We start from the raw sequence: 26,123 nt of genomic DNA on the forward strand, positions 1-26,123 counted from the left end.
ACAAAACCATTAAGTACTGCAATGAACTATGTGTAAAATACAAGTGTTATCAGTGGTTCAAAATTTGTGGTAAGTAACTTGTATTAAGGTAACCTGTCAAACACTTCATTTTCTTTTTGACTTTCACATAAATAAAGTATTGATTGAACTTGTATTCACCAAAATTGTACTTAATAATTCTGATTCTTTTTGGAACCCCTGGAATGAAAATTTTTGAAACATCTAGAGCATATTTTGATAATTAAATGCTTGCTTATTAAACAATATGAGATAATAAGTGAGATTTTAGTATTTTAAGTAAACAAGTGAAAATTATGTATTTGTGCACCAAAAAACAGGACTGTTTAAATGTCACCGTAAATTATTTTCTTGGTTGATAAATTAGTTATTAAATAAAGATGTGACAGTCTGTTAGCTATTGTTTTATATACATAACCTTTAAACATGAAAACTATTTGCCTTTAACAAATTTGATATTTGACAATAAATATAATTTCATCTCAGCTCATCTTTTAAACACTAGGAGAAAAACTTGTTCTTACAGATGTATAAACAGAAGTATAAAGAAACATTTTAGATTAAAAGTTTCTTTTAACTAGACTGACTTACCAGTGGTATTGATTGTTTTTAACCACACAAAAAATGCATCAAAAAACTCTAGGAAATATGTCAATGTACAATACAAATATATGAAACTTGATTCTTTACTATTTTGTAAGTAAAATGCTTATCTCATTTACTACTCATTAAAGCTTAGTAATTTTGAGTTATTTAAATTTTGGATATACATCATGAAGATGTAACGAACTAAATATCCATACAGCTGATGCAGTTTACTGATATATTTGCCTTATTTAACGTTTACAGAGTACACATTCTTCTAAAAATCATTTTTCCATTTTCAAGTAGTGATGATAGATTCAGTCATGTTTAGCACCATTTCCACTTTAAATGGAAAAGTAAAATATAATTTTTATCTCTACAATTTGAATGTCTGCTTAAGAATTTTTTAGACATTAAAGGCTGAATTACTTATTGCAGAAAACAATGTATTTTAATAACAGTAAGACAGAGGATCTTGGAAATATCAAATTATTTTTAAAAATAAGATTTTAACAATAGGTATCTAGTTCAATGTTGACACAGTCAAGCTTTGAGGAGTAAGTACAAAAAAGTTACTACAAAATATAAGGTGAGTTCTTGCTAACAGGTAACAGTTTTGCTGAACTGCACAATATTACTATAAACAAGTAAAACTAAATGCACCTTATCTTAAAGTAAGCCCACAGTAATAGATCATCAATAATCTTTACTATTTCATGGAAAGCAAACACAGCAATAAACACAAATCTCAAAGGCTGTTCTGAAATCTCAAGATGATATGTATTTTGAGTCTACTAAGGAACATTACTCAAATAATCACTTTCTCCAACTTACGCTTAAAGTTCTGTTAAATAAACATGAGCACTGTACATAATTAAATAGATAAAAGATCTCAGTTTGTAGCTATCACTTTCAGGTCATCGTTGTTGGCAAATTTCCCCTATTTCTACCTACCAGTGGCTGTTACCTAGAAGAACATTTAAGAATCTGTCTGGAGTGTTGGCATAAAAGAGACCAAATGCCTAATTTTTTTTTTAAAATAAGGTTTCAGAGAAAGTTAAACAGTTCTCTGGGAAATATGAGTTCTAATTTGTAGCCTGTAGGATATATCTCAGCCAGATATATAAGGCTTTTTCCATTATCTGGTGCCTACCTATTTAGCGATTTGCCACACAAATATTCCCTTTGTGCCAAATCAGTGTTCTTACTAATAAAGTAATTCTTCCCCATACACACCTTCCTGAGAGTTTTAAAATTTTCTTCTCTTAATTAAGCAATTCCTGTACATTTTTCAAAGTCCAGCTCAGGTCATATTAACATTATTCTAGCCTACATTTTCGACACTCTTTAACATTTGTAATACATTATTTACATTATAGTTTGGGATATAAATATAGTTTAACATATTTATGCTATTTTATTTTGCCAGTCCTGGGACTTGAACTTAGGGCCTGAGCATTGTCCCTGTCTTCTTTTTGCTCAAGACCAGCACCACTTCTGGCTTTTCCTATATATTTGGTGCTGAGGAATCGAACCTTAGTGTTTCATGTCTGGGAGGCAAACACTCTACTGCTAGGCCATATTCCCTGCCCTTCCTACTATTTTAAGTAATTATATTTCATAAACCAGTTCTCAAGAGTTATACCCTTGTATATTTTGAGACAAGTAGAAAGGTATCTAATCAGTTGATAACTGAATGAATAATGAACAACAAATTTAGCAATGCTATTTTGCTAATTATTCATATTGAGTAATTGAAAGTAAAGTTTTATAGACTAAATAAGATTATTTTTTGGTTATCTTTTTTGATTCTTTTTTAAATAAGAGATAATTCTGTAAATTCCTCAATCAACTTCTTTCCTAATGATGTTTCTTTTTAAAAATAAATCTCATATTGAGGACTGGAAAGTCTACAATATTTAATATATGAAATGAAGATTTAAGGCTATTCTAGGTTTCTATGGGAAATCAGTATGATCTTTCCTAAGAAACGGCATTTTTCCAGCACTAACATTTTTTTAGTGTTCAAATCTTATTTTTTAAACAGTATCATGTAAAAGAAAATTGGTAATAGAAATTTAAACATTAGTTTTTCAGTTAAAATGAGGAACAAAGCCTCAACAAGTACAAATAATGTCACTTGCTAAGAGAAAGGTTATCAATTAGCAGGAAATCTTATCATGACTCTTTATGCATTGAAATTTTACATACATAGACATCATTTAAAATGTCTATTTTATAGCAAATGTTTATTGTGTAAACAACTTTATGCTGCAGACTGACATCATTCATTCACAACTGAAATTACTATCATTCAAATTTGTATCTTTAACTAGTTAAGAAACAGTTTGGAGAAAATATCAAATTGGTAAATTGGATACTGAGAAAATTAGACAATGTAAACTGAGAACATTAAAAATAGTTCATATATAATGTTTTAGAACTATGTTCCTGCAATTCTCAAAAATTTTCAAAAGTGGTCTTGTTAAATATATTACTCTACTAGATTGTTCCTTTGATAAGTTTTTATAAATGATATACTATTTCACAAACATCACTGATTACATAAAACATAAACAGCAAAAATTTTAATTTCATAAATAGCAACAAAGGTTATATAACATGAGTGTAAACACATGGGAGTTAGTTAATAGACATTAATTTAACATCTATCCTGCATATAATTAACATTATCCAAGCAAGGCAAATAAAATAAATTCCATTTTTAAAAATTCTAATAATCTTCATAAATTTATATTGGCACTGGATACATGGTAGGTAGTCTGTAAATCTTATGTTGCTATGGGTAAAACTGTAATTTTAATAACAATTCATACTGTGATTTGATGGTAACTGCAAAATGTTCCTATAAAAATAATAAAATGGAATTCATTATACTGTCTTGAATATGTTGATAATGTTATCACACTACTCAAACCATGATTTATGTTTCTAAAAGCCAAATGTTCTCTTTGTCCCAAATGTTTAAATGCTCATAGACTTTACAGAGAGGGAGAGGGACAGAGAGAGAGAGGGACAGAGAGAGAGAGAGAGAGAGAGGCAGAGAGAGAGAGAGAGAGAAAGAGAGAGAGACACGGAGAGAGACAGAGACACAGAGAGAGACAGGGACAGCAAGAGAAAAAGAGAGGGAGACATAGAGAATGGGCTGGATTACGGCAGGAAGTTAAAAGACCCCATACTTCAGTGCTCATTCTTTAAGTTCTTGGCCACAGTGATTTTACATATTTATAAATAGATATATACTATTAACATCTAGATAAAATCAGGGAACTGCTTTAATGTCATAAGGCTTTAGACTATGCTTTATATTCACTTTAAAGCTATTAGGTGGCTGTGGTGAACAAAAAATAAACTATTTTCACCTTTAAAATATTTATATGGTGCCATTTATATATTAAGTGAAATTTCTTTTAGAAGTCATGGATGATATACATATAGAATTATTTGACACTGATAGAATCATAAGATTCATATTACATGAAATGGAATGTATTTTTTAACCGTAATAGGTAATTAAGTATAGTATATTACCTAGTTATTTTTAAGTTTATGTTATTAGTATTATAATTATCTATATATTGGCCAGATTATAGTTCCATTACATTAATTGATATCATTTTTTTCTCAGTTTGAAACATAAAATTAGTAAAACTTTGAGCTATATTTCAATTTTTTTTACAGTGAATGCAAAATTCTATTGATTAAGTATTTGGTATATTAATAAAAATAATACATTTCTAAAAGTACAATTTGTTGAGTGTAAACTTAATTCTGAATAAAAAGTAGGATCATTAAATTATAAGCATTAAATATCAAACAAATCTTCATTTTGAAAATTGTTTATGGAAGAATCCACCTTAACATTAAATGTCATTTTTCCTACATGTTATCAGTTACTACTTAATCTTAAAGAGCATAATTGATTTTATCAGGTAAAATTGTTTACAGAAAATCCCATACATTAAAAATCAACATTGGTCCTGTATGACATATATGTAAATACCACACAAGTTATACAAAACATAATAGCTTATTTATCACAAAAGACTGTATGCTAGGTGCACAAATTAATTGATACATATTCTTTGATTAAAAAATGTTAAACATGACTAACAAAACAGGAGTCTATATATAAAATTACAACTAATACTAACTGGGTACTAAAAAAGTGTGTGTGTGTGTGTGTGTGTGTGTGTGTGTGTGTGTGTGTGCTGAACTCAGGGCCTGGGTACTATCCATGAGCTTTGTTGCTCAAAGCACTCTACTGCTTGAGCCACAGTTCCACTTCTGTTCTTTAAGTGACATAAGATTCTCAACGAACTTCCTGCCTGGGCTGGTTTTGAATTGTGATCCTCAGATCTCAGCCTCTGGAGCATGGTAGAATTACAGCTGTGAGCTTCCTGTACTTAGTGGGTATTGGAAATTGTAAAGAGATAACTTCCTTTAGAGTTTTCTTTTACTTAGAAAGTGGTATAATCTTAAGTAGATTAATTTACTACAAATTAATAAAATCTGTATCTACAAAGTTAAAAGAGATAATCATAGTCACATAAACGCTCCTCAGAATAACACTAATAAATGACAAGTTCAGTCAATTAAGAGATTAATTAGTCAGTTGAAGAGAACTTGATCGTCTTTAGCTAATAGACAAATCTGCTTTAGAAACCTGTATATGCTTAATTCCTTTGTAAGGAATTCATAATACGTTGTGGATAGTGCTCTTTTATTTCTCAACTAAAAACTCACTTGTTTGATGCGATCTGGATTAACGGTGGTCTGGGGTTGTAGAATGCTGACAGGTTCCGTCTTGGCCACATTCTGAGGCATTTCTCGAATTTTTTCTGCAATGAATCCATGAACCGCATTCAGTGCTTCAACCGTTCCCTGGATCAAACACACTCTCTCAGTAGTACCTGCAGACAGAGGATTTACTGTCAGGAAATGTAGTTTCTTATCTTGCTTTTTTTTAACATAAAAGCTATGAAAAAGTATGATAGTAAAATATAAAATGTAGAGCTGTCTCTACATATTATATATATATAATATACATATATATATTTAATGTTTTCACATTTTTCATCATGAAAATGTTGACTCCTGATGCCAGTCCGGCAAATCCTGATGATTTCATTTAATATCTGTCATAGCCATTTTTGCCAATGGTTTTCTCCACTATGATCTTTACCAAAATGGATTATTTCATTAGTTCTACAAAGACTAATTTTCCAATTCTACAAATGTCTCTAACATTAAAATGCTTGTGGCATATTTTTTGCTGATGGGAATGAGCCAGTAGAAAAACATAACTTGTAAGAAAAGAAGTGAAAAACAGAAAGAACAAAGTACAAGATGAGTAAAAAGGAATGGAGCCCAGGAAAGAAGTAATGGCAGAATTAGAAGAATTAGGCTATACCTAATTTTAGAAAAGGGCTTTTAACCATTTGATTACCCTATAAATTAAAACTTAAAACAATTTCATCTATTATTCTTTGGAACTGATTTTTAACCCTTCTAATTACATAGTTTGCGATTACTTCCTAAAACCAAACACACTCATATTTTTACCTCTTACAAAATGTGAGCACATACTTTAAAGAAATGGATTTTCAACTCTTCTTGCACATCTGTTGCATAAAGGAATAAATACTACTGTTAAACCAAGTGATAAATAACTGGCAGTGCAGTTTAGACAGTAAGGGAGCTCTAAAATCATTTAAAATGACAAAACCCTAGCAACTTTTTATGATGTATATGCTCCTTTGCGTTACAGTAGTTTGGTCATATTTCTGGCAGTTTTCCTTTTTAGTGATTGACTTTCTACAAAAAATTATGATTTTTTATATTACCTGAGTGAAAAGGCCATTAGAACAGAGAAGAATATAATAACATCTCTTCTGAATATTTCAGTATTTTTTAGTGATACGTGCATGCTTTCTTTTTTTCTTTCTTTTTCTGGAGTAGTTCTAATGGAGATAAAATAATCCTTTGATTTATGAACTCTCTATAAATTGTCTCATCCAGGCTTCGGTGTGACAACTGGATTTGTGGACAATCATATTTCTCTCTGGATCAGTGATTTCTATTTACTATCTGTTACTTTATACAATCTGAAGAATACTGGAGTAACTGAGTGATTAGATATCATAAGCATTTGTTAAATCAAAATTTTAAGAGCAATATGAATTGTATAATGTATTTATTTAGTACCACATTTCACTGGTTTTTTTTTTTAACCTCTGATTAAATTTAACTGTTTTGGGATCCACTGAAGAATATTATATGTTGTTTCCAAACACACTAAGGTGATCTGATGTGTGCTTTTTCTACTGACACAGATAAGGACATTTTACATTAGCTATATTGATCAGCTTCTATCCCTTTAATTATCTATTAAATAATTAATTCAACATTTCCCAATTATACTACATACTTCAAGGAAATATAACCTTAGGCCAGCTACCAAAAATAAAATGTATTTAAGAAAAATCACAAATGTTTGTTTCAGCATGATTAGGGAAAATTAATTTTAACCCTCGTTTGATGAATAAAAAATACTTTTCAGACTTACTGCATATGTAACAAAAAATAAAGAAAATGATTGACCCTTTTGCAGAGAACAGATCCCCTACAGGAGCTGGTTATTAATTATGTGAGCTATTAACAATACCTTTTAGAATAAGCTTCCAGAATAACAAAGGAATTTAGAAAATTGCTATAAAAAGTTAAGTTCAACTTGTAATTGCAGTTTTTATACCATGGAAGAATGTGCATATTTAATAATATTCCGTTCTAGTCTCCAAATACCTAGGGCAAAATACACTATTTTAAAATAAATAACAGCACTGGTGGCTCATGCCTGTAATCCCAGCTACTCAGAAGGCTGATATCTGAGAATTATGGCTCAAAGCCATGCCAGGCAGGCAAGACCTGAGACTCTTATCTCCAAATATACACCCAAAAGCTGGAAGTGGAGCTGTCACAAGTAGTAGAACATTAGCTTTAAGCAACAAAGCTCAGGGACAGCACCCAAGTCTGAGTCTAAGCACTAAGACTAGGACCAAATACAAAAATTTAAAAATAAGTAAGTAAGTAAATAAATATTAAGAATTAGCATCTTACGATACCAAGTGTTAATTGCTTTTCTTCCCCCCACATAATGCAAATGGTCATGTATCCTGTTTTAAACTCAGGTGAATAAAGTCTTAATGCTATGTTTTAACCAACATGCTTCAATATAAAAATACATCCAATCAAGCTAAATGATGACCATATACAATTCAGAAAAAAACAAAAAGGTATTTATATTCTTCGGTGACCTTAGGTAAACAATGAATGGTAAACAAAACATTGTTTAGCTCCTGCCTCATTCTCCATCCTATGCATGCTTATGGTACACTTTATTTAGCTAGCTGTTCCTATAAAATAGCTTCTTCAGTACTGGGGAGTCCAATTTCTGATGAACACTGAAAACAGATATACTTAAAAAATTAAATAACAATGGCAGCCATTGTCATATGTTAAGTTCAAAGTAATGCCTAAATTCCCCTCAACAATGAATAGCTTTTCATTCACCTTTTCATAGTTTTACTCTACATTAAGAATGACAATAGGGCTGGGGATATAGCCTAGTGGCAAGAGTGCCTGCCTCGGATACACGAGGCCCTAGGTTCGATTCCCCAGCACCACATATACAGAAAACGGCCAGAAGCGGTGCTGTGGCTCAAGTGGCAGAGTGCTAGCCTTGAGCGGGAAGAAGCCAGGGACAGTGCTCAGGCCCTGAGTCCAAGGCCCAGGACTGGCCAAAAAAAAAAAAAAAGAATGACAACCTTACTTTGGTCAATATTATTACTTTTTAGTTTGCAAAATGAATTACAGGATTATAAAACTGCTAAGACAATAATTTGAATAAAAGTTTAATTACTCTGTATATGTACATAAAGAGAGACTTGTCTACTTGCCACCATTTTTTATACTGATTCGCGCTTAATTTCGGCTCACAATATAACAAAAACTTCTTCACCTACCCTTTATGTTCTACTGAGAAGTCATGTGCATAAGTTCATATCACAGACTAGCTTTGGAAGCTGAAAAACGTTTGCAGCACAGATGGGACACAGAGTAAGCCATGGAATGCCGAAGTGTAAGCAGTGGTGGTATGCCTAGCCAACCAAAGTCATGCTAAGGCAAAGACAGAGCATATCAGTGGGTATCTTTGCAACACAGTAACACACTTAACTGTTGCCTGTAAATTGAGAGCAAAGATGTGTGTGTATCTCTGAGGATACTTCTACTTAACATATGACAAAGGTATCACCTTTGAACTCCAATAAATTCATGAGCTCATTACTTAGAACATTAGTTATAATGAGTCAATAAATCCAATATGCAAGAGAGGGTCCACATCTCCACAGATTACCAGAGAGATTGGATAATACAGGTCAGTAAATAATCAATACATCTCCGCCTGCTGGTAATTTATTTTTATTATCTTCAAATAGTGTGCAAAGAGGTTTAAATGCATATGTCAGTTTATGTGTACATTGCATCTTTTTCAGTGTCACCCATTCAATTCTTCTTCCCACCCTCCCCACTGACCCCATCCCAACCTCTCACCTAAAGTTTCAGAATTCTGGCAGAGTAGGATGTGCGCAGAATATTATGACTGACTCACGATTCCTCTTTTCTTTAGTCTCTTAACTCCCACCTCCTCCAGACATATGTCAGATTCCTGGTGTTCATTTTGTTAAACTGCAGGTTATTATTCAAGGGAGTCACACCATGGAAACCCACCCATGTATGCCACAATTTAGAGTTAGTTATAAATATGCATAAATAAGCCAACTGGAGCAGAAGTAGTCAAGGGACTCCATCTCCAATCAGATAGCAAAAAGCCAGGCTGGAAGCATGTTCAAGTGACAGAATATCAGCCTTGAGCAAGAAAGCTGAGTGAGCTGAAGACCCTTAGTTCAAGACCCAGTACTGACAAAAAAACTAAAAAAAAAAAAAATCCTGTTGGAATTTTGATAGTGATTAATCTGAATTTGTAGATTGCTCTGAATAACACTGACATCTCAGCAATAGTGAATGCTCCTGCCATTAAAATGAACATCTGTTTAGTTAGGATGTGTCTTTCGCCTTCTTGGTTAAACTCATTTAAAGGTATTTTATTATCTTATATGCTATGGTAAATAGAATTGCATTTTTGGTAGTATTTATTTTTGTTGCTTTTTGCTTGTTTTTGTATTAAAGTTTGAGGTCAGGCCTTCTAAGGAAGCACTGTAGCCTTGGCCCGTCTTTTTGGCTTTAGTTTTTAATTTTAATCTTCAGTGGAGTCTTGTGTTTTTCCTGGCTGCCTCTGGGTCATGATCCTTCTACCTCTGGCTCCTCCACTCGTATCTGGGATCTAGATATGACCCACCAAGCCCAGCTTGTTTGTTGAGGTGGGATCTCATCAACTTTTTCCTCTCAGTTTGCCTCTAACCGCAACCCTTTGTTTTTGACTTCCTGAGTAGCTGGGATTATAGCTATGTGCAAGCAAACCAGACTTTTCGAATTTCAATTTTTGACTGTTCCTTGCTAGTGCAGAAATACACTGGATTTTGTGCGCTAATCTTGTACCTTAACATTTTAGTTAATGCATTAGCTTTAGTAGCTTTCTTGTAGATTATTTGAAATTTTTCATCTGTAAGAGTGCATTATGTATACATAAAGATAGCTTTACTTTTTTCATCTCAATTAGGATTCATGTTTTTTTTTAAATTTTCAACTATTCTGGCTAATACTACTAAATAACAAATAGCAAGGATGAAAGCAGGCCTATTTATCACGTTCCTGGGTTTAGGCGAAAGGTTTCTGTATTTATTATCATAATGTTAGCTGTGAGTTTTGCATAAATTCCCTTTATCAGGTTTACCAAAATGGCAACATTTTATGAAAGAAGATACAAACATTACCAATACAACCTGGAAAGCAATACTCTTCCTATGTGTAAATGCTATGCGATGTGTATGAAACTGAGTACACAAAAGAAAAAACAACACCTTTATTATAAGTAGCCCCAGCATACCACAATATATTTAGATAAAAGTGTGACTTTACAAACAGGTGTCAGTAATCCTAGTTACTTGGGATGTTGAGATCTAGAAAAGGTCTTGTTTGTTTTCTTTCTTATCAATTTCTGTCCTCTGTCTCTTGTCTTTTGAATTATTAGAGTGGTAGGTGTGAGAGTCACCACAGATGAAGGAATGCCAGGTTAGGAGTCACCCGGTATCACAGTTACTTCCCGTCGGCTGCAGTGGCACACGTCATAGGAATACACAGTGCTCTCAGGCTCAAGTCTCCTGAGTCCTGATGATGTTCTTCTTACTTTTAATCCGTTTGAAGACAGATCCTTGGAACCACTGGTCGCACGCACACTGCCTCTCATCTACGTGACGACAGCTAACTGGCTCTCTGTCACCGCTGGCTTTTCCTTTGGATGGGATCTCTGAGTCTATGGTTTCCTGTCTGCTCGCCTTGCAGTTTCTGGCTTCCTGCCCTACTCACTGAGCTGCTCCCCATGAATAAGTCCTTGAGTATCCTTCAGTTTGCTCACTGGAGCTAACCTTCCCCAGACCATTAGCTACACCTTAGTGTTTTACTACCCTATCCTTCCTATCTCAGAGAACACTACATGATTTGCACGAGCAGAAGCAAGTCCAGTGGGCCACACCATGAAAATAAGAACCTGGATTAGAGCTCTGTCTACCATCATCTGCCTACAAGACATCACATTCCTTATATTCTGGCACATCGTAGCTACCAGACATCTTAATCATCACGATTACACGCTTGCCTTATTCTCTATTCTTGAATCTCATCCAGTTCCATATCAAACTTCTTCATAGTGAGCTCTACATAATGAACACATACACTCCGTATCACCTTCAGCCAAGTTTTCATGTTTCTTTCTGTAAGTATATAGATGTGGAGAGAGGAGACGTAAGAAAGATGCCAAAGTTTCAAAGTTTTCCAGTCAACAGGATAGAGTGGCTGGCATATCAATAAAAAAATGAGGAACAATATCAAGTGGCATTAATATTAATATTAATAATATTAATTATATATTATATAATTAATTACATAATTAAATATATTAATAATATTAATATTTTGGCATTTTGCATTTCCTTTCTACGTGGTAGCCTCAGTTAAACATATCTCCTCACGGAGCTTCCTTATTGATTCCCTTTTCCCAAAGAACTGTCACTTCATCTCATCATAGTAAATACCACAAAAGTACATAATGAATTAATTCAGTCACTCTACTGGTACCTCCCTAATTGCAGCCATCATTGTTTTTATGGATTCGTTCTATTAATCTATTGCCTGTTTTTTGTGTCTTTCTCCTACTTTCCATCAAAAATAATTTTTTAAACATGTAAATTATTCGTAATTTACCCTTTTAAAACCAGTGGCTTCACATGTAATGCTTGGGTTAAATCTAAGTCATTTACGACAGGTTTCAAATCCATCAAGAAATCTTGGCCTGTGCTTAGTTCGCAGTCCTCATCTCCTATTACACCCGTCTTTCTCTGCACTCCAGGGAGTTGGGTCTTTTTTAGCTACTGAAACCTGCCAAGCTTGTTTTCACTTATGTCTTTTCTGCTACCTCTATTCTGGGAGCCCCAATCCCCTGGCTTTTACTATACCAGTGTCATTCTCCTTTTTTGTCACTCAGTGACTATCAGAGAAAAGACTTTCAACATACAAAATATCTACAACCCAATTCCTGTCTATCACATTAAGATTCTTTACTTTCTCAATGACCTGCATCATTTTATGAAGTTATTAGCTGTGATTTGTTTACTTTCTTTTTTTCTTTCTCTCATAAGGTTCAAGAACATAGGGGTTTGATCTTTATCTCACAGATGTAGCCCCAAGTTGGTTCTCAAAAAGCTGTTAATAAATAATTATTTGCTTAATGAATTTTCTGCTCTTTGATGAAGCACAGATTTTATTAATTCTAATTACATTAAAATACAAACTAAATGCCAAGACGGAAACTATATGAATTACCAATGATAAACAAAGTAGCATAAAGTATTCTAATACTCATATTCTTTCATATTAACTAACCAGCATGATTACATAATATTCTCTACTGAAATAGGTTTTCAGCCCAAGAGATTCTATTCTGTTCATACATCCTTTCAGAACTTCCCAGATGAGAAATCAGCTCAGTACCTCCTTTCCTAATTAACTTCTGGCTATTTATTCTAGGTACATCCAAACACAGAGAAGACTTATGTCAACTTTTTTTTTTTTTCCTGGACAAGAAAAGCCACATGAACCAATCTTCTACATTGGTCAGTCTAGGAGTACAGCTGAAACTCCTACCTAAACTTTATGATTATAATATTCAATTCTAACCACAAACTATGGCTTCCTTATAGTAACTGCTTCAAATCCGAATTTTATTTTTGGTTTGGTGCACACTAGAATGGTGATAAAGTATATACCACTATGGAAAGAAATAATCACAGATACTCAGAAAACAGAGATGAGAAGGATTGTGTTGTGAGGCCAGCCTGAGAAAAATGTTAAGGAGACACCATCTCAATCAACAAGCCACGGGTGGTAGGGCGTGCCTGTGATGTCTCCTACACGGGAGGCATAGGGAAGAGGATCATGGCTTAGGCAAAAATAACACCCTCAAAAACAAAAAATAAACTGACACTGTTGTTAAAAAAAGTAAAAGCTAAAAGTATGGCCTAGGGGTGGCATCCTAGAAGAAAAGAAATAAATGTCTCTATCAGTTATTTGGCCAATTTTTGCTATGACAAATTAGAATTAAGACAGAGGACCAGTGTGTTCATCATGTCCAGGTCTATGTAAAAATCCTGATACACAATTCTAAATAAAAATTCACTTCCATGAAACAACAGGGCTAATAAGGAATTTCCTAAAGACTCAGGGAAATATAGTAATTACAATGACAATTTCAACACTGTCATTACTATTATGGGAAATGACCTTAATGTATGTTCATTTGTACAGTAAACCTCTAATAGACATAGAGGATGTTATCTTATAAATATTTCTAAGCAATTAACAATGAAAATAAATTCTTGTTATGATAATAGTAAAAAAGTTTTAGAGCAACACTATGCCTAATCCTTTTCTGTTCTTAAATCAGGATAAAGGCATTTGTTTGTATAGATCATGAGCATATGCAGTATATTACCAAATTTAAATACCATAAACATAGAAATCATGAAACATATTTGACACTAAGAAGGAACCTAAGTGCTTTTCAAAGTCTTATTTCTTTGTAAGACCTTCAAGTATCCTGACGTCAGACCAAGAACTACAATAAAATTCCTGTGAATGATTTGAAAGTAACAACCATGAAAATCTGCCAAATATACTACATATAGTACTATCCTCACTGGAAATAGGAACTACTACAATAAAGAACCCATATAACTTCATTAACAAATCTATCCATAACATCTATTAACCACTTGATAAAACAATATTTTACAGAACATTCTCTGCAAAACTAAAGTGTCATAAATCAAATTATCTTGAAGTCCTTGCTTCATAATTTTAGAAAGGTGCTATTTGTACAACAAACTTAAAGCCAAGATGTTTACAAAAGGATAATATATTACATTAAGATTAGACAAGCTTTTCTTTGCTATTTTCTTGAAATACTAACCAGTCATAGGTTTGTGGGTTTGTTTTTTTTAATAATCTGTCTTTTTCTTTCTCTTCCTTTTAAGAAAGAGCCTTGCTATGTATCCCAGGCTGGCCTGGAACTCACTACCTTTCTGTCTCAAAAGCTTGGATTATAGGTATAGTTCACTAACCCCAGTCTGTCAATTTAAGGAACAAAAAAAATCATTCGAAGTACATTTAAGTAAGGAAATCAACATATTTGCTTTATTCATTGACAGCAAATTTTAGGTGTAGGTATGCAAGTTCATAATGTTTACTTTATCAAAACAGATACAGGCAATACTGGTAAGGAATCAAGGTACAATGATCTCTGAATGAGAATTCTTCATTCATCAAGTTTCCTTTAAAATGGTTGGTAAGCTAAATTTTGAACTTTAAATTTATCTTGAGAAGTATATATTCACATATATATATACATATATGTATCAATGATGTCCAGCTATTAACATAATGAAAAGTTAGTAATATAATATGTACTGAAGTATATGAATTATTTTCTCATTTATAAAAATAAAGGAAACATTGCCATGTCTCAGAATTTTATGTCATTTGAGTTCTTAAAGAGAAACTGTTTCAGTAAGAGTGACATAGAAATAGTTCAAATTAAAACACAATGAGGCTTTCAAGATGATTATATTAGTAACTGAGATAAAGAATCAACTAAAGCTATTTCTTAAATAAGGCTAATATAATGAAAATATCTTATTTTTACAGCTATCCAATTTAACAGGAACAAACTAGGTTTGCCTGTTTTTTTTTTTCCTTTGTGTTATTTTATTTTATTTTTTGGTATAAATCTGCTTTGGACTGAATTTTAACTAATTTACTAGTCATGGGTAGTATATGAATTGTGCTGCATTTTAGAACGTAAGCTATTCTTTATTTGTAGGTTTCTCGCTAACATGTTATGAGATGGGGAAAACCCATGGGACTTTGGGACTTGAATTTGATCCTGCAATGCTAACTATATAACCATGTATTACTAAGTGTACATTCTATCAATTAAAGCCAAAATAAAGTAAAAAGTTCAGATAGGCTTTCTGTGTTTTCATAAAGATAAAACAGCATTACATAGTACAAGGTGTTTTTCAATTTGCCAAGACTATATGTTAAAGGAAAGAAAAACAGGGAGAGATGATCATTTTAGAAAGAATGTGAATTTTATTAAGTTATATACAAATGAACTGCAAGATAGTATATTTCTGGAGAAACAAAAAGGACTATGTAGAAACAATTATACTGCAAAAGTAAGGTAATCATTGCAAAATGTAATGTGACACATTGAAAAAGTCACTTGATGACCAAGTTCAAATGCAAATGATTTTATTTTATAAAGTACATACTTTGGTAACTATAACTTCCTTAGGTAACTGGAATAAGTAACCCTATCCTATTCTTAGTTCACCTTACTTGAATTAAATGTACCTCAAGCTTTGAGTTCTATCTCTGGATGTGTTAACTTATCATAAGAGTTTTGTTGTATAATAAATACTAATTTCACATTCTTCCAAACTGATTATTTCCCCTCAACTGAAGATCAGTCACCGATCATAAATCATTTCTCTCAATTTAAGCTTTCGTGTTTCACCAGCGATCTAACAGGCCCTTTTCCACACAGATTTTTCAGTGATTTTATTTTAAGTAACACTAATCATTACTTCTGTAGGTCCAAACAAAGTCAGAAGGTTAAATCAAACTGGAAGAAGTTGTAACCTAAATGAAAAATTCTGATCATTTCTAGTGCTATCTTTAAATAGGAAGTATTTTGAAAATCCTTAAGAAAAAAATAAAGATCAGCCAGAAGAAGTGAGACATATCACTCACTCCTCATACACACAGACACATTCACACATAACCTAGCATGAGCATAGTAAAGAAAGACGGGAAATGGTGAACGAGGAAAGACTGAGAAAAAATGACTTACTATTCCAACGTAAATACACTTAAATAAACTTACATTAAAAATTAAGCAACACTTACATATTACTGATTAGCATAAAGGCTTATTATGAACACTGTACTCAGATACAATCCTGAAATAATAGGTTCAGGAGGACAACTTAACAAGTATCAACCATGACCTAGTAAAAACCAGAAAAACCATTAGAGAAGTATTCCCGTGTAAATAGAGTAACTCAAATCAAAAATTTTTCTATCAGTAAAACATAAGGTTCAATATAAGTAGATTCAAGTTTAATTCATTAAGATAACTTAAATAATTATGTCTTAAACAGTTCCTTAATATCTACCAAGGGCAAATATAATTTTCACTTTATATTTAAAATATGAGATTACAAGTCAGATTTTCTGAACCAAAAGTTCCTGGAAGTCTTACAGAAAACTGTAAGATCAGATCATGTAAGTCACCATATCATGTATCGTGTAATATTCATATTTAGAATTTCTGTTTGGATTCTGATGTCAAGTGTATGGTACCCAGTCAATCACAAGATCTGCAATATAGCCTACATTGTACAGCATATACATGGACATCACAAAAATATTCAAAACCAGCCATCATAAATCCAGCAATTTTGATATCTCTGAGAAATATCCAAGGAGTCTGCACTGAGAGAAAAAAAACACAACAAAAATAGAAAGCATATATGCTCCATATACAGAGTTTAGAACTCAATATTACTTGAGTTTACAGAAGTCTAGCTCTACAGTCAAAGCCCAAATGGAAATTACAAGTATACATGAATACTACACGCCAGAAACAAAATCTTATTTCATGTTCTTTATCTTAAACCTCTCATGTATTTCCCCTATATTACTAAGAATTTCAACTAAAGATGTGCCACCTTCAACAAAATTAAAATTCTTATTTTTTAAAAATACTAACTTTTACTTTGCTTTCTGGGCATCATTTGCTTTTTGAAGAGGCATGTTTTTACAAGGTAAGGGTAGGGAAACCCTCAGCTCACACAATTGAAACACAATTGATAATAATGTGGAACTGAGAGTTTCTTTGTATCAACTTGGTTGAGGCAAGGTATGTGTGGGAGTTAAAAAATTTTGTTTTCAAAATATCTAATTCATCTTTAAGTGAGCTGACTAACTTGAATAGAGACTACATAATGCTTTTAGGTAATACACATAAGAAGACTGCTCCAAAAGGTGTTGATCCTTCTTTGAAACACGTACAGGAAGACAAAAATGAATTTTTGAATCCTCTCATGCCCATTTGTGCTAAGTAGTGGAAATGGGACTTTTATCTAAGAAATTGAATTAGGAGCTTCTTGAAACCATGATTAGTCATAACCAGGTAAAACAGATGAGGACAAGCATAATGAATAAATCACACTCAGGTTATAGAGGAGCACAGAATCAAGACATCGTTATGTAACTGAGGAAAAGAGCAACATGAATGTACACACACACACACACACACACACACACACACACACTCACAGAAACGACAAAGTCAGCCTTCCACATCCTCAGGTTCTGGATCCTTGGATTCAAATCAACTATGGGTGAAAAACACTTGGGGAAAAAATTGAATCTGATTTAAAAGGGTACAGATGTGATTCTCATGTCACTATTTCCTGAGAAATATACACTGTTTATGTAACAGTTTTTAATATAATAAATAAGTTAAGAGGTGATGTAAAATCTATAGAAGGATGTGCACCAACTGTATATAAATGCTAAATATGGTATATGAGGGTCTTAAAGATCTGCATACTGTGATACGGAGGGAGAGTTCCTGGAACTAAGTTCCCAAGGGACCCCAGGATGCTTGTGTATATATTTTTTGAGTGAGTTGAACAATAAACACAGGGTTTCTCGATTCACTTGTCACGCATTATAAATTTTATTTAAAATATGCAAAAAGAAACCATAAATATATATCTTTACACGAGAAGTATAACATACTATAATGTATACCAAAGACATTCAATGTAATTATTCTAAATGGTACGGTTTGACATAAGCTTTTCTTGTTTTACCTAAACTACACTTGAAAAAACTTTTACTCTTGTTTCCTGGGCATGGTGGCACACAATTGTAACCCCAGCACTCTGGAGTTGAGGTAGGAGTTTAAGATTGCCTCGACAGCATAGCAAGGTCCTTTGTCAATAATAAAAAAAACAAAAACCCAAACCTTTAAATAAATAATAAAAGTCATTATTTCAAATATTTTCATCTTATAATTCAGAGTTTATTTAAAAACAGAACAAAAGTTTAACTTAAAAAACTCATTTTCCTTATTATTTCATTAGTAACAGAACTATAAAGTTAACTATTCAATGAAATTAAAAATATTTTAAAAGTCAGTTCCACATAAAAATACTGTTGATGCTCACCTAAAATATATTGCTATGTGTAATCAAGGATATTAATAAATACTACAAATGACATCAGACAAATATTTGTTAAAGTAGAGTAGATTTTGTGGTCTCTCTGCTGTGATAGGAATGAAGTGATAGTAAAAAAGAGGATTTTATGGTCATATTTTCATTATTACCACTTTCAAATAAATACCATGTTATTTATTCACAATTTCTTATAAAACAAACTTAATTTTTCTGATGTTGAGTCCAACACTACATTCCCAATCTTGACTAGACTCTTCTTTTTCTTTCTAAAGTAATTTTCCAGGTTAGATAGTTTTAGAATTTTCTTTTCTCCCCCCTCTTTTACAGATTATTTCTTGTAAAGGTGATGAACAGGGGGATTACAGATATAAGGTAATGAGTACATTTCTCCTGAAGAACAATTACCCCTTCCTTCACTTTCTCCTACTTCCCACTCCCCACTCTGCTTCTCCCCTAAATTGTAAAGCTCATTTCCAACACAGTGTCTAGTGAGTATTATGGTTGCACTGGTTCATCGGTGGCACACGCCTGTAATTCCAGCTACTCGGAAGGCTGAGCCCAGAGGACTGCTTGAGTCCAGCCCTTCTGGGCTGTGGTGTGCTATGCCAATCAGGTGTCCGTACTAAGTTTGACATCAGTATGGTGACCTCCCAGGAGTTTTAGCATTTTCAATATAGGTAAACTTTTAGGACAGAAAATTACTTGATAGACTTTGGAAATGGTGGTGTATGCTTGTCACCTAGCAACTATCAGTAGCCTAAAATAGGCAAATTTGGATTCAGGTGTATGCCAGGGTCAATAGTTAAACACAACATTAAGATTAAGTAGCAAAAGATAGGGTTGGAGATGTGGTTCAGCAACAGATGCCAGCTTAGCATGGGAAGACTCTGAGTTCAAATACAAGAAGTGCCCACTGCAAAAAAAATACCCTCCCTGAAATTAATAGCGTACACGCAGAGCTTTAAAAGGAGAGCAAGTTCAAACATAGTAAAATCACCTTGGGAAATAAATTTACTTAAAATGCTTTTAAAAGCCTCAGATTTAACCAATGTAAGGCCTCATTGCTAGATTGAAATCACAGTCCTGTTTTGTCCTCTAGTTCTCATTAAATGAGAAAATCTTAACCAGCACTGATCTTAAATCTAAATGGCCTCTGCAAAAAGCAACTGCTTTTTCAAAACTCCTGTGTTTTGTCAGTACTGGGGGTTGAACACAGGGCCATGTACTTGTTCTACCCTAGAGTCATGGACGACTCCAGCCCTCTTTCACTCTTTTGTTTTGAGGTAGGTTCTCACTTTGTTTGTACAAACTTTGGCCTGGACTCAAGTGGTGGAGTTGGGGATTTTAGGCCTCTGCCACTGTGCTCAGCCAATGTACCCCTCCCTTAGCTGAAATAACAGGCACACACCCCAGTATCCAGCAACTGCTTGAGATAAAGTCTTGTAAACTTTTATAGTCCCTAATCTCTGCCTACCCGATAGATAAGAATAAACACTTCAGCTGCTAGGACTACCTTTTATTTTGTTTTGTTTTGTTTTTTAAAGAAAGGGTCAGTGTATCATATTTGCATTCACATAGTCAATACCAAATAAAATAAAGTGGAATGAATTTTTTAATTATTTCAGTTGTTGCCTGAAATTTCAATTTTGTACTGCACCCAAATGAGCTGATTACTCATAGTATCTAGATTGTACCTCTTGCTCATTGAGTGTTACAACGAACAGAATGAAAATGTGAAATTCTTGATGTACTGGACTTTCATAAATTAGTATTTTATCCTATAATAAATGAGTACTACAATTTTTAAACCTTAAGACATCTATTTCATTAAAACTCAGATAAATGGCATACTTATTTAACTGGCATGGTTGAAAAAGACATCTCAACACATTGGTTTAAGTAACTAAAAAGATTAATGTCTAAACTAAGTTCTAAAAGGCATGCATGATGGTTTCTGAAAATCTTATCAAAGTAGTTAATAGAAGTGAGTGGACAACTGAAGCATGATTCCTACTATGTCGCCTTTTATCCATGTCACACTGCTACTTTTTATATTATTGTAGCCAGAGAAACCCATCTCAGCTGGATACACATTTTATACAATATGCTTTGAAGTTGTCCAAAATAAATTTGAAAGTAATAAGTAAAATAACAGATGATACAAAGGCATGGTTAATTAACAGACTTAACTATGTTCATTGAATTTCATGAATCCTGCCCTTAGACACATTTTTAAAGTAGCTTTGATTCACTTTACACTGAAATTACTGTGCTACTTCCTTTGTCAGATCAAACTAGTATTGCAAATTAAAAGAAAAAAACTGCAACAGACTTAAGCAAGAGTGAAAGTGTCCTGCTGTTTTCCTATTACACCTCAACCACCTATTCATCATATTACCTTCTGCACTAGAAGATCCAGACAAAACCCAAATAAGTGGAATCTGTCTTGAATGCCTAACATAAAAAGTGCACACAAAGTAGCTTGAAAATCCATTCCACTGGCAACAAAATGAAACAAAAATAATCAGGAAGGAAATGTGGCTACTTTTTGAAAGGAATAAACAAATCCTCTCTTAAACAAGATTGGATCTTCAGCATAACTATGCTTACATCCAATAAAGGAAAGAAGAAACAAACCCTCTAGCAATGTGGGTGAGCCTGTAAAATTTTCCATCACTATGAAGGAACTATGTTACACATTCCACATAAGCCAGGCACACAATTGTAAATTTTGTGCTGTCCCTAGGTTGATGATGTGGAAATGTCTATAATTAGAAAGAGCCTAATTCATGATTTGGTTTAATAAGACAATAACATAATATGCTATATAAGTTTAATAAACACTAATTTTCAACCCCAAACTCTAAAATATAAACACAAATTGTGTGCCTCTATACACTTTAATATATCTTACACCACTAAACAACTTATAACACACTTTCTGTGATTAGAAAAATCTATTATAGAGATGACAGACATTACCAGACAGAGATAATAAACAGGAAATTCATCACCTAGAAAAAAATGTTATGTAAATTATCAAAATAGCTCATCTACAATAGGACAAATTTGTAGTAACTATTTTTTTTTTTACAGAATTGAAGTATGTAGCCATGTTTTTTCTCAAGTATTGTGGTTGGCATTGATTAAATAAGGACCATGGTGTTGCTTTACCTTGCAAAACTCTGATGAATGGTAAGATACCTCAACAAAGGCTTTATATGTAACAATATGGCATTAGAGTAGTCTGGAGTTTAAAAGACGAGTAAATCTTGGGTATTGTAGATATGTTCTTTAAAGAGTATTATAGGTAGACAGCCTCAAATAGCATGTTAACAAATCTGAATTTTGTGACCATGAAGAAACAAATACTTTTCACTGGAGAAGAGTGTAATTACAGATATATTTATATAAGTTATATGGAGGTCTGTGAGACCGGTGATAGGCAGATAATGAAAACAGTAATCAAGGTGAGACTCAATGAAATCAGAACTGTGCTGTGACTGTGACTCAATAGTTGTAAAATATATTTTTGAGGCAAAATTGTCAAAACTTAGCAAGTGAAATAAAAGAGGAAGATTCAAAGTTAACCCCTGTCTCTCCTTCCTCTTTTTCCGTACACCTTGCTGCACCTCCATATTACACCCAAGTTAAGGAATCACCCTTGATGTTATGAACAAACTATGTGAGGAGAGCGTGAGAGAGCAGGAAGGTGACAGGACCGAAACATTTTATTTGCATATACAAAATTGTCACAAGGAAACCCATAGTGCATTATATACACTAGTAACAATAATAAAGGTCAAAAACGTGTTATAGGGAAAGCTTTCAACCTTCATGACTGAGATGATCTGAGTACTGCTGAGAGAGTGAGGCACAGGAAGGTAAGACACTAAGTGGAGAAAAGAAGTTCAGTCAGACACACTGCGAATTTGAAATAGCCTCGATGTGAGCCCTAGGAGTGAAGTGTGCACAAGGAAGGCCTTCAGTTATGCACAGAGAAAATAGAATTCGGGGGCAGATTTAAGTTGGATAGTAGGAAAGCTGAAGTAGAAGAGCGGGAAGCAAAGGGAGAAAAAAGGAAAACGAAGGGCTTTGAGCACATCCACCGAGAGAGGGAGAATAGAGGGGTATTTCCCAGTGCAAGCTTCTGATTAAATCAATTAGTTTATTTTCTTGACTTTCTCCTATGTCTGAAGCAAAAGAAATGTAAAGCTCAGGTGGGTAGTGAAAGATGGTTAGAGGAACAGATGGGGTCTAATTGATCCCTCTCGGAGAAACTAGTTACAGCGTTCCAGTGCAAAGTCCAAGGCTAGAGAGTCACAGCAAGTGAGCCAGAGTAGAACACAGATTTTGGCCAGAGAGGAAAACTTCAGGCAGCCTGCTTAAGAAGACAGACTTGTGTGCACGCTGCGCCCAGACATAGCCTGGACAAAGGCAGCAGGGGTGGATGTGTTCGGCTTTACAATCACCTCTGGCGTGGGATGGATGACTGGGAGTAGAAATCAGCATCCTGCTGGCCACAGACAGGTGCAGATCACGGACTGGCCCCCAAACCAAGGGAAATCATGAGAACCCACAAAAGACATCCTCACTCCTCACAGAACAGCTTCTGGAAGGTAGCCCCCCAAGCCCCACCACCCGAGAGGAACTTCATCTTTGATACTGGTACGGAGCAGCTAGCAGAACACTCCGGCTGGAGAAGGAGCCTCTGCGGGGTCGTTGTTCAACAAGGCTAAGGCATCGGACAGTGAGAGCCAGCTCCGCCCAGGGGAAGGCTGCCCTGCCCAGGAGGAAGCTCCTACCAGGGAGAGACTTGACCAGACCAGGCACAGGGAGAGGCAGCCTGCCCCTCTGCAGTAAACAACTGCTGCAACTGCTACATCTGCAGCTTAGGGCTGCAGGAATTAAAAAACCCAAAAGTTTGTAAAATATCAATTGACACAACAACAACAAAATACAGGATAGGCCATAGAAGCCGAGAGCAGATCCAGGCTGGGCCAGAAAAGTCTCAAGAGCTAGCCTCTCTAGGAAAGGCCACTGATTCCAGATACACCCCGTCCCACCCACACAGGAGCTCATAAGCAGACAGCCACTTCCTTCCCGTGTCACACAGATTCCCCTCTCAAACTGAGATACTGAGTGGAGGGACAAGAAAACTCCAAGTTTGTAAGGCAGAATCTTTTTTCTGCCTGCTTCAACAAATTTATTTGAGAAACCAACCACACCACAAGGAAAACTGATCCACCACCAGGAAATGAAAGGCTCCATCAGAAGACTGGATAAAGGAAATAAGGGAGACACAATATACCCCAAATAATTTTTTTCTAGGTTTATTTTTTTCTATTTTTAAATTTTAATCCTCGCCGCCCCCCCACCCCCGCCTTTTTTCTTCCATCTTCATTGCTGTTCTGTTTATTCTTAGATACACAGCCTATTGTGATTACTAGGATTCCTCCTTAATTATATGCATACTTAATTCAGGCTATATTTTGATTATTCAATTTTCTATCTCTCAATCTTAGTATTTTTAATTTTTGTATTGTTAGTTAATTCATATATTTTATTTTATTCTTGGGTTGTTTTTTTTTATTCATTCTCTGAATTTAGGTCTTAGTTTTCATCCTTCTGTTCCATTCCTTCCCTACATCCTCTACTCTTAGTTTCTCCTCCTACTTTTATTATCTCTCTTACTCTGTCTTTAATTTCACCTCAACCTGTTTTCCAGGTACTTCACTCCTTGGTTTTCTTTAATCCACGGATCCCTACTTGTTTGTCTTAGAGCTAGACTGTCTCTGTCTCCATTTTGACTATCAAAGTAGCTCATCCTGAATCCTCAACAACGGAAAAGAGAGCTAGATAGGGGAATACTTATCTATGATATTGAACCTCCCAAATCAGTGCAATTAGAGGACTTGGGATTGGTTTTTGTCTTAAAACTGTGTTCTGTGGTGGCATTGGAACTGATTTCATATCCTAAAAGGAGAGATGGAGTGAAAATACCAATCTATGATTGTGAACCTCTAAAGTCTGCGCAGCTACAGGGCTCGGGGTTGGTTGTGTCTTAAAATTGTGTTCTGGTGTAGTACTGGATTTGCTTTCATTTGCAAATGGATGGAACAAACCATAGAAACATAAGAAAAATGGGAAGTCCAGGAACTTCGACTACCACTCGAAAAAAAAAAAATAAACAGGCAACAGAGCAATAAATAAAAAACCTAGAGCATAGTTCTCAAAATGCTCTGCAAGTACTGGTAAACATGATGAATGAAAAGACTGAAAGCATGCAAATGGTTATGGGTGAGTGTGTTTAGGCTAACCAAAGATTAACAGAGAACCCATGGAATCAGAAACAGAAAGCTGAATGAATCCCAAAAGAAAGAGAAGGAATCCAATTAAAATATAGCCACTCAGCTAAAGGTTTTAAGAGAGAACATTAAAACCAGAACAGGACATGAAACCACCGCATTGTAATCTGCACAGGATCAATAGAGAGCAAGGAATAATTCTTAAAGCTGTCATGGAGAAAAGGCCACTCATCTATAAAGGAGAACCAATCAAATAACGACATACCCACAGAGTTCTCAGCCGGGACTATGAAAGCAAGAAGAGCCTGTAATGAAGTACCATGCCCTACAGAAAAACAACTATCAACCAAGAATAGTGTACCCAGCTAAACTCTCTTTCATAAATGAGGGACAAATAATCTTCCATAGCAAAGAAAAATTGAAAGAATATATCTCCACAAACCCAGGACTACAAAAAATGCTTAAAGAGATTCTACAAATCCAAATCCAACAAGAGTATGATACAGACAGAAAAATGGCTTCTAAACAGGGAATCAAATAACTATAGAAAGACTTGATGAGGCATGGACCCTAAGAAGGTGGATAACATGAAAGGAACTATCAAACACCTCTCAATCCTAACTCTCTATATTAGTGGACTTACATCTCCAATTAAATGACACAAATTGGCATGATAGATCAAAAAGCAAGATCCATCTATCTACTGTCTTCAAAAGAAACATCTTGCCCATAAAAAAAAAATTCTGAAAGTGAAAGGCTGGAATAAAATCTATCAAGCAAATGGCCCCTATAAGCCGACTGGAGTTGTAATCCTAATATCAGATAAACTCCAATCCTAATATCAGATAAAATAACCATCAAATTAAAGTTAGTGTGAAGAGACAAAGAAGGTCATTGCATAATAATAAAGGGATCTATCCTAGAGGAGGAAATAACAATCCTAAATATTTATACACCAAATGCCAGAGCACCAAACTTCATCAAACAAACACTACTGACACTAAAAACACACACAGATCCAAAAACATTGGTTGTTGGTGACTTCAACACATCACTGTCACCTCTGGATAGACCAACACAGCAAAAACTCAACAGAGAAAATTCAGGACTAAACAACTGCACTGACCAACTAGACTTAACCTAC

The 26,123-nt window shown here is 34.2% G+C and overlaps 1 protein-coding gene across 3 annotated transcripts in view; it reads right to left on the reverse strand.

The window, feature by feature from the left end:
- Nucleotides 1-26,123, reverse strand: part of Nova1 (NOVA alternative splicing regulator 1) — a 127,017-nt gene that overhangs the window by 21,599 nt on the left and 79,295 nt on the right. For all 3 annotated transcript variants that reach the window (XM_048362540.1, XM_048362539.1, XM_048362541.1), the window contains one exon: nt 5,371-5,537. In XM_048362540.1, the coding sequence (XP_048218497.1) occupies nt 5,371-5,537 (167 nt within the window). The remainder of the gene's footprint in view (nt 1-5,370; nt 5,538-26,123) is intronic.

This window comes from Perognathus longimembris, chromosome 14 (assembly GCF_023159225.1).
Source record: "Perognathus longimembris pacificus isolate PPM17 chromosome 14, ASM2315922v1, whole genome shotgun sequence".
Taxonomy (NCBI): Eukaryota; Metazoa; Chordata; class Mammalia; order Rodentia; family Heteromyidae; genus Perognathus; species Perognathus longimembris.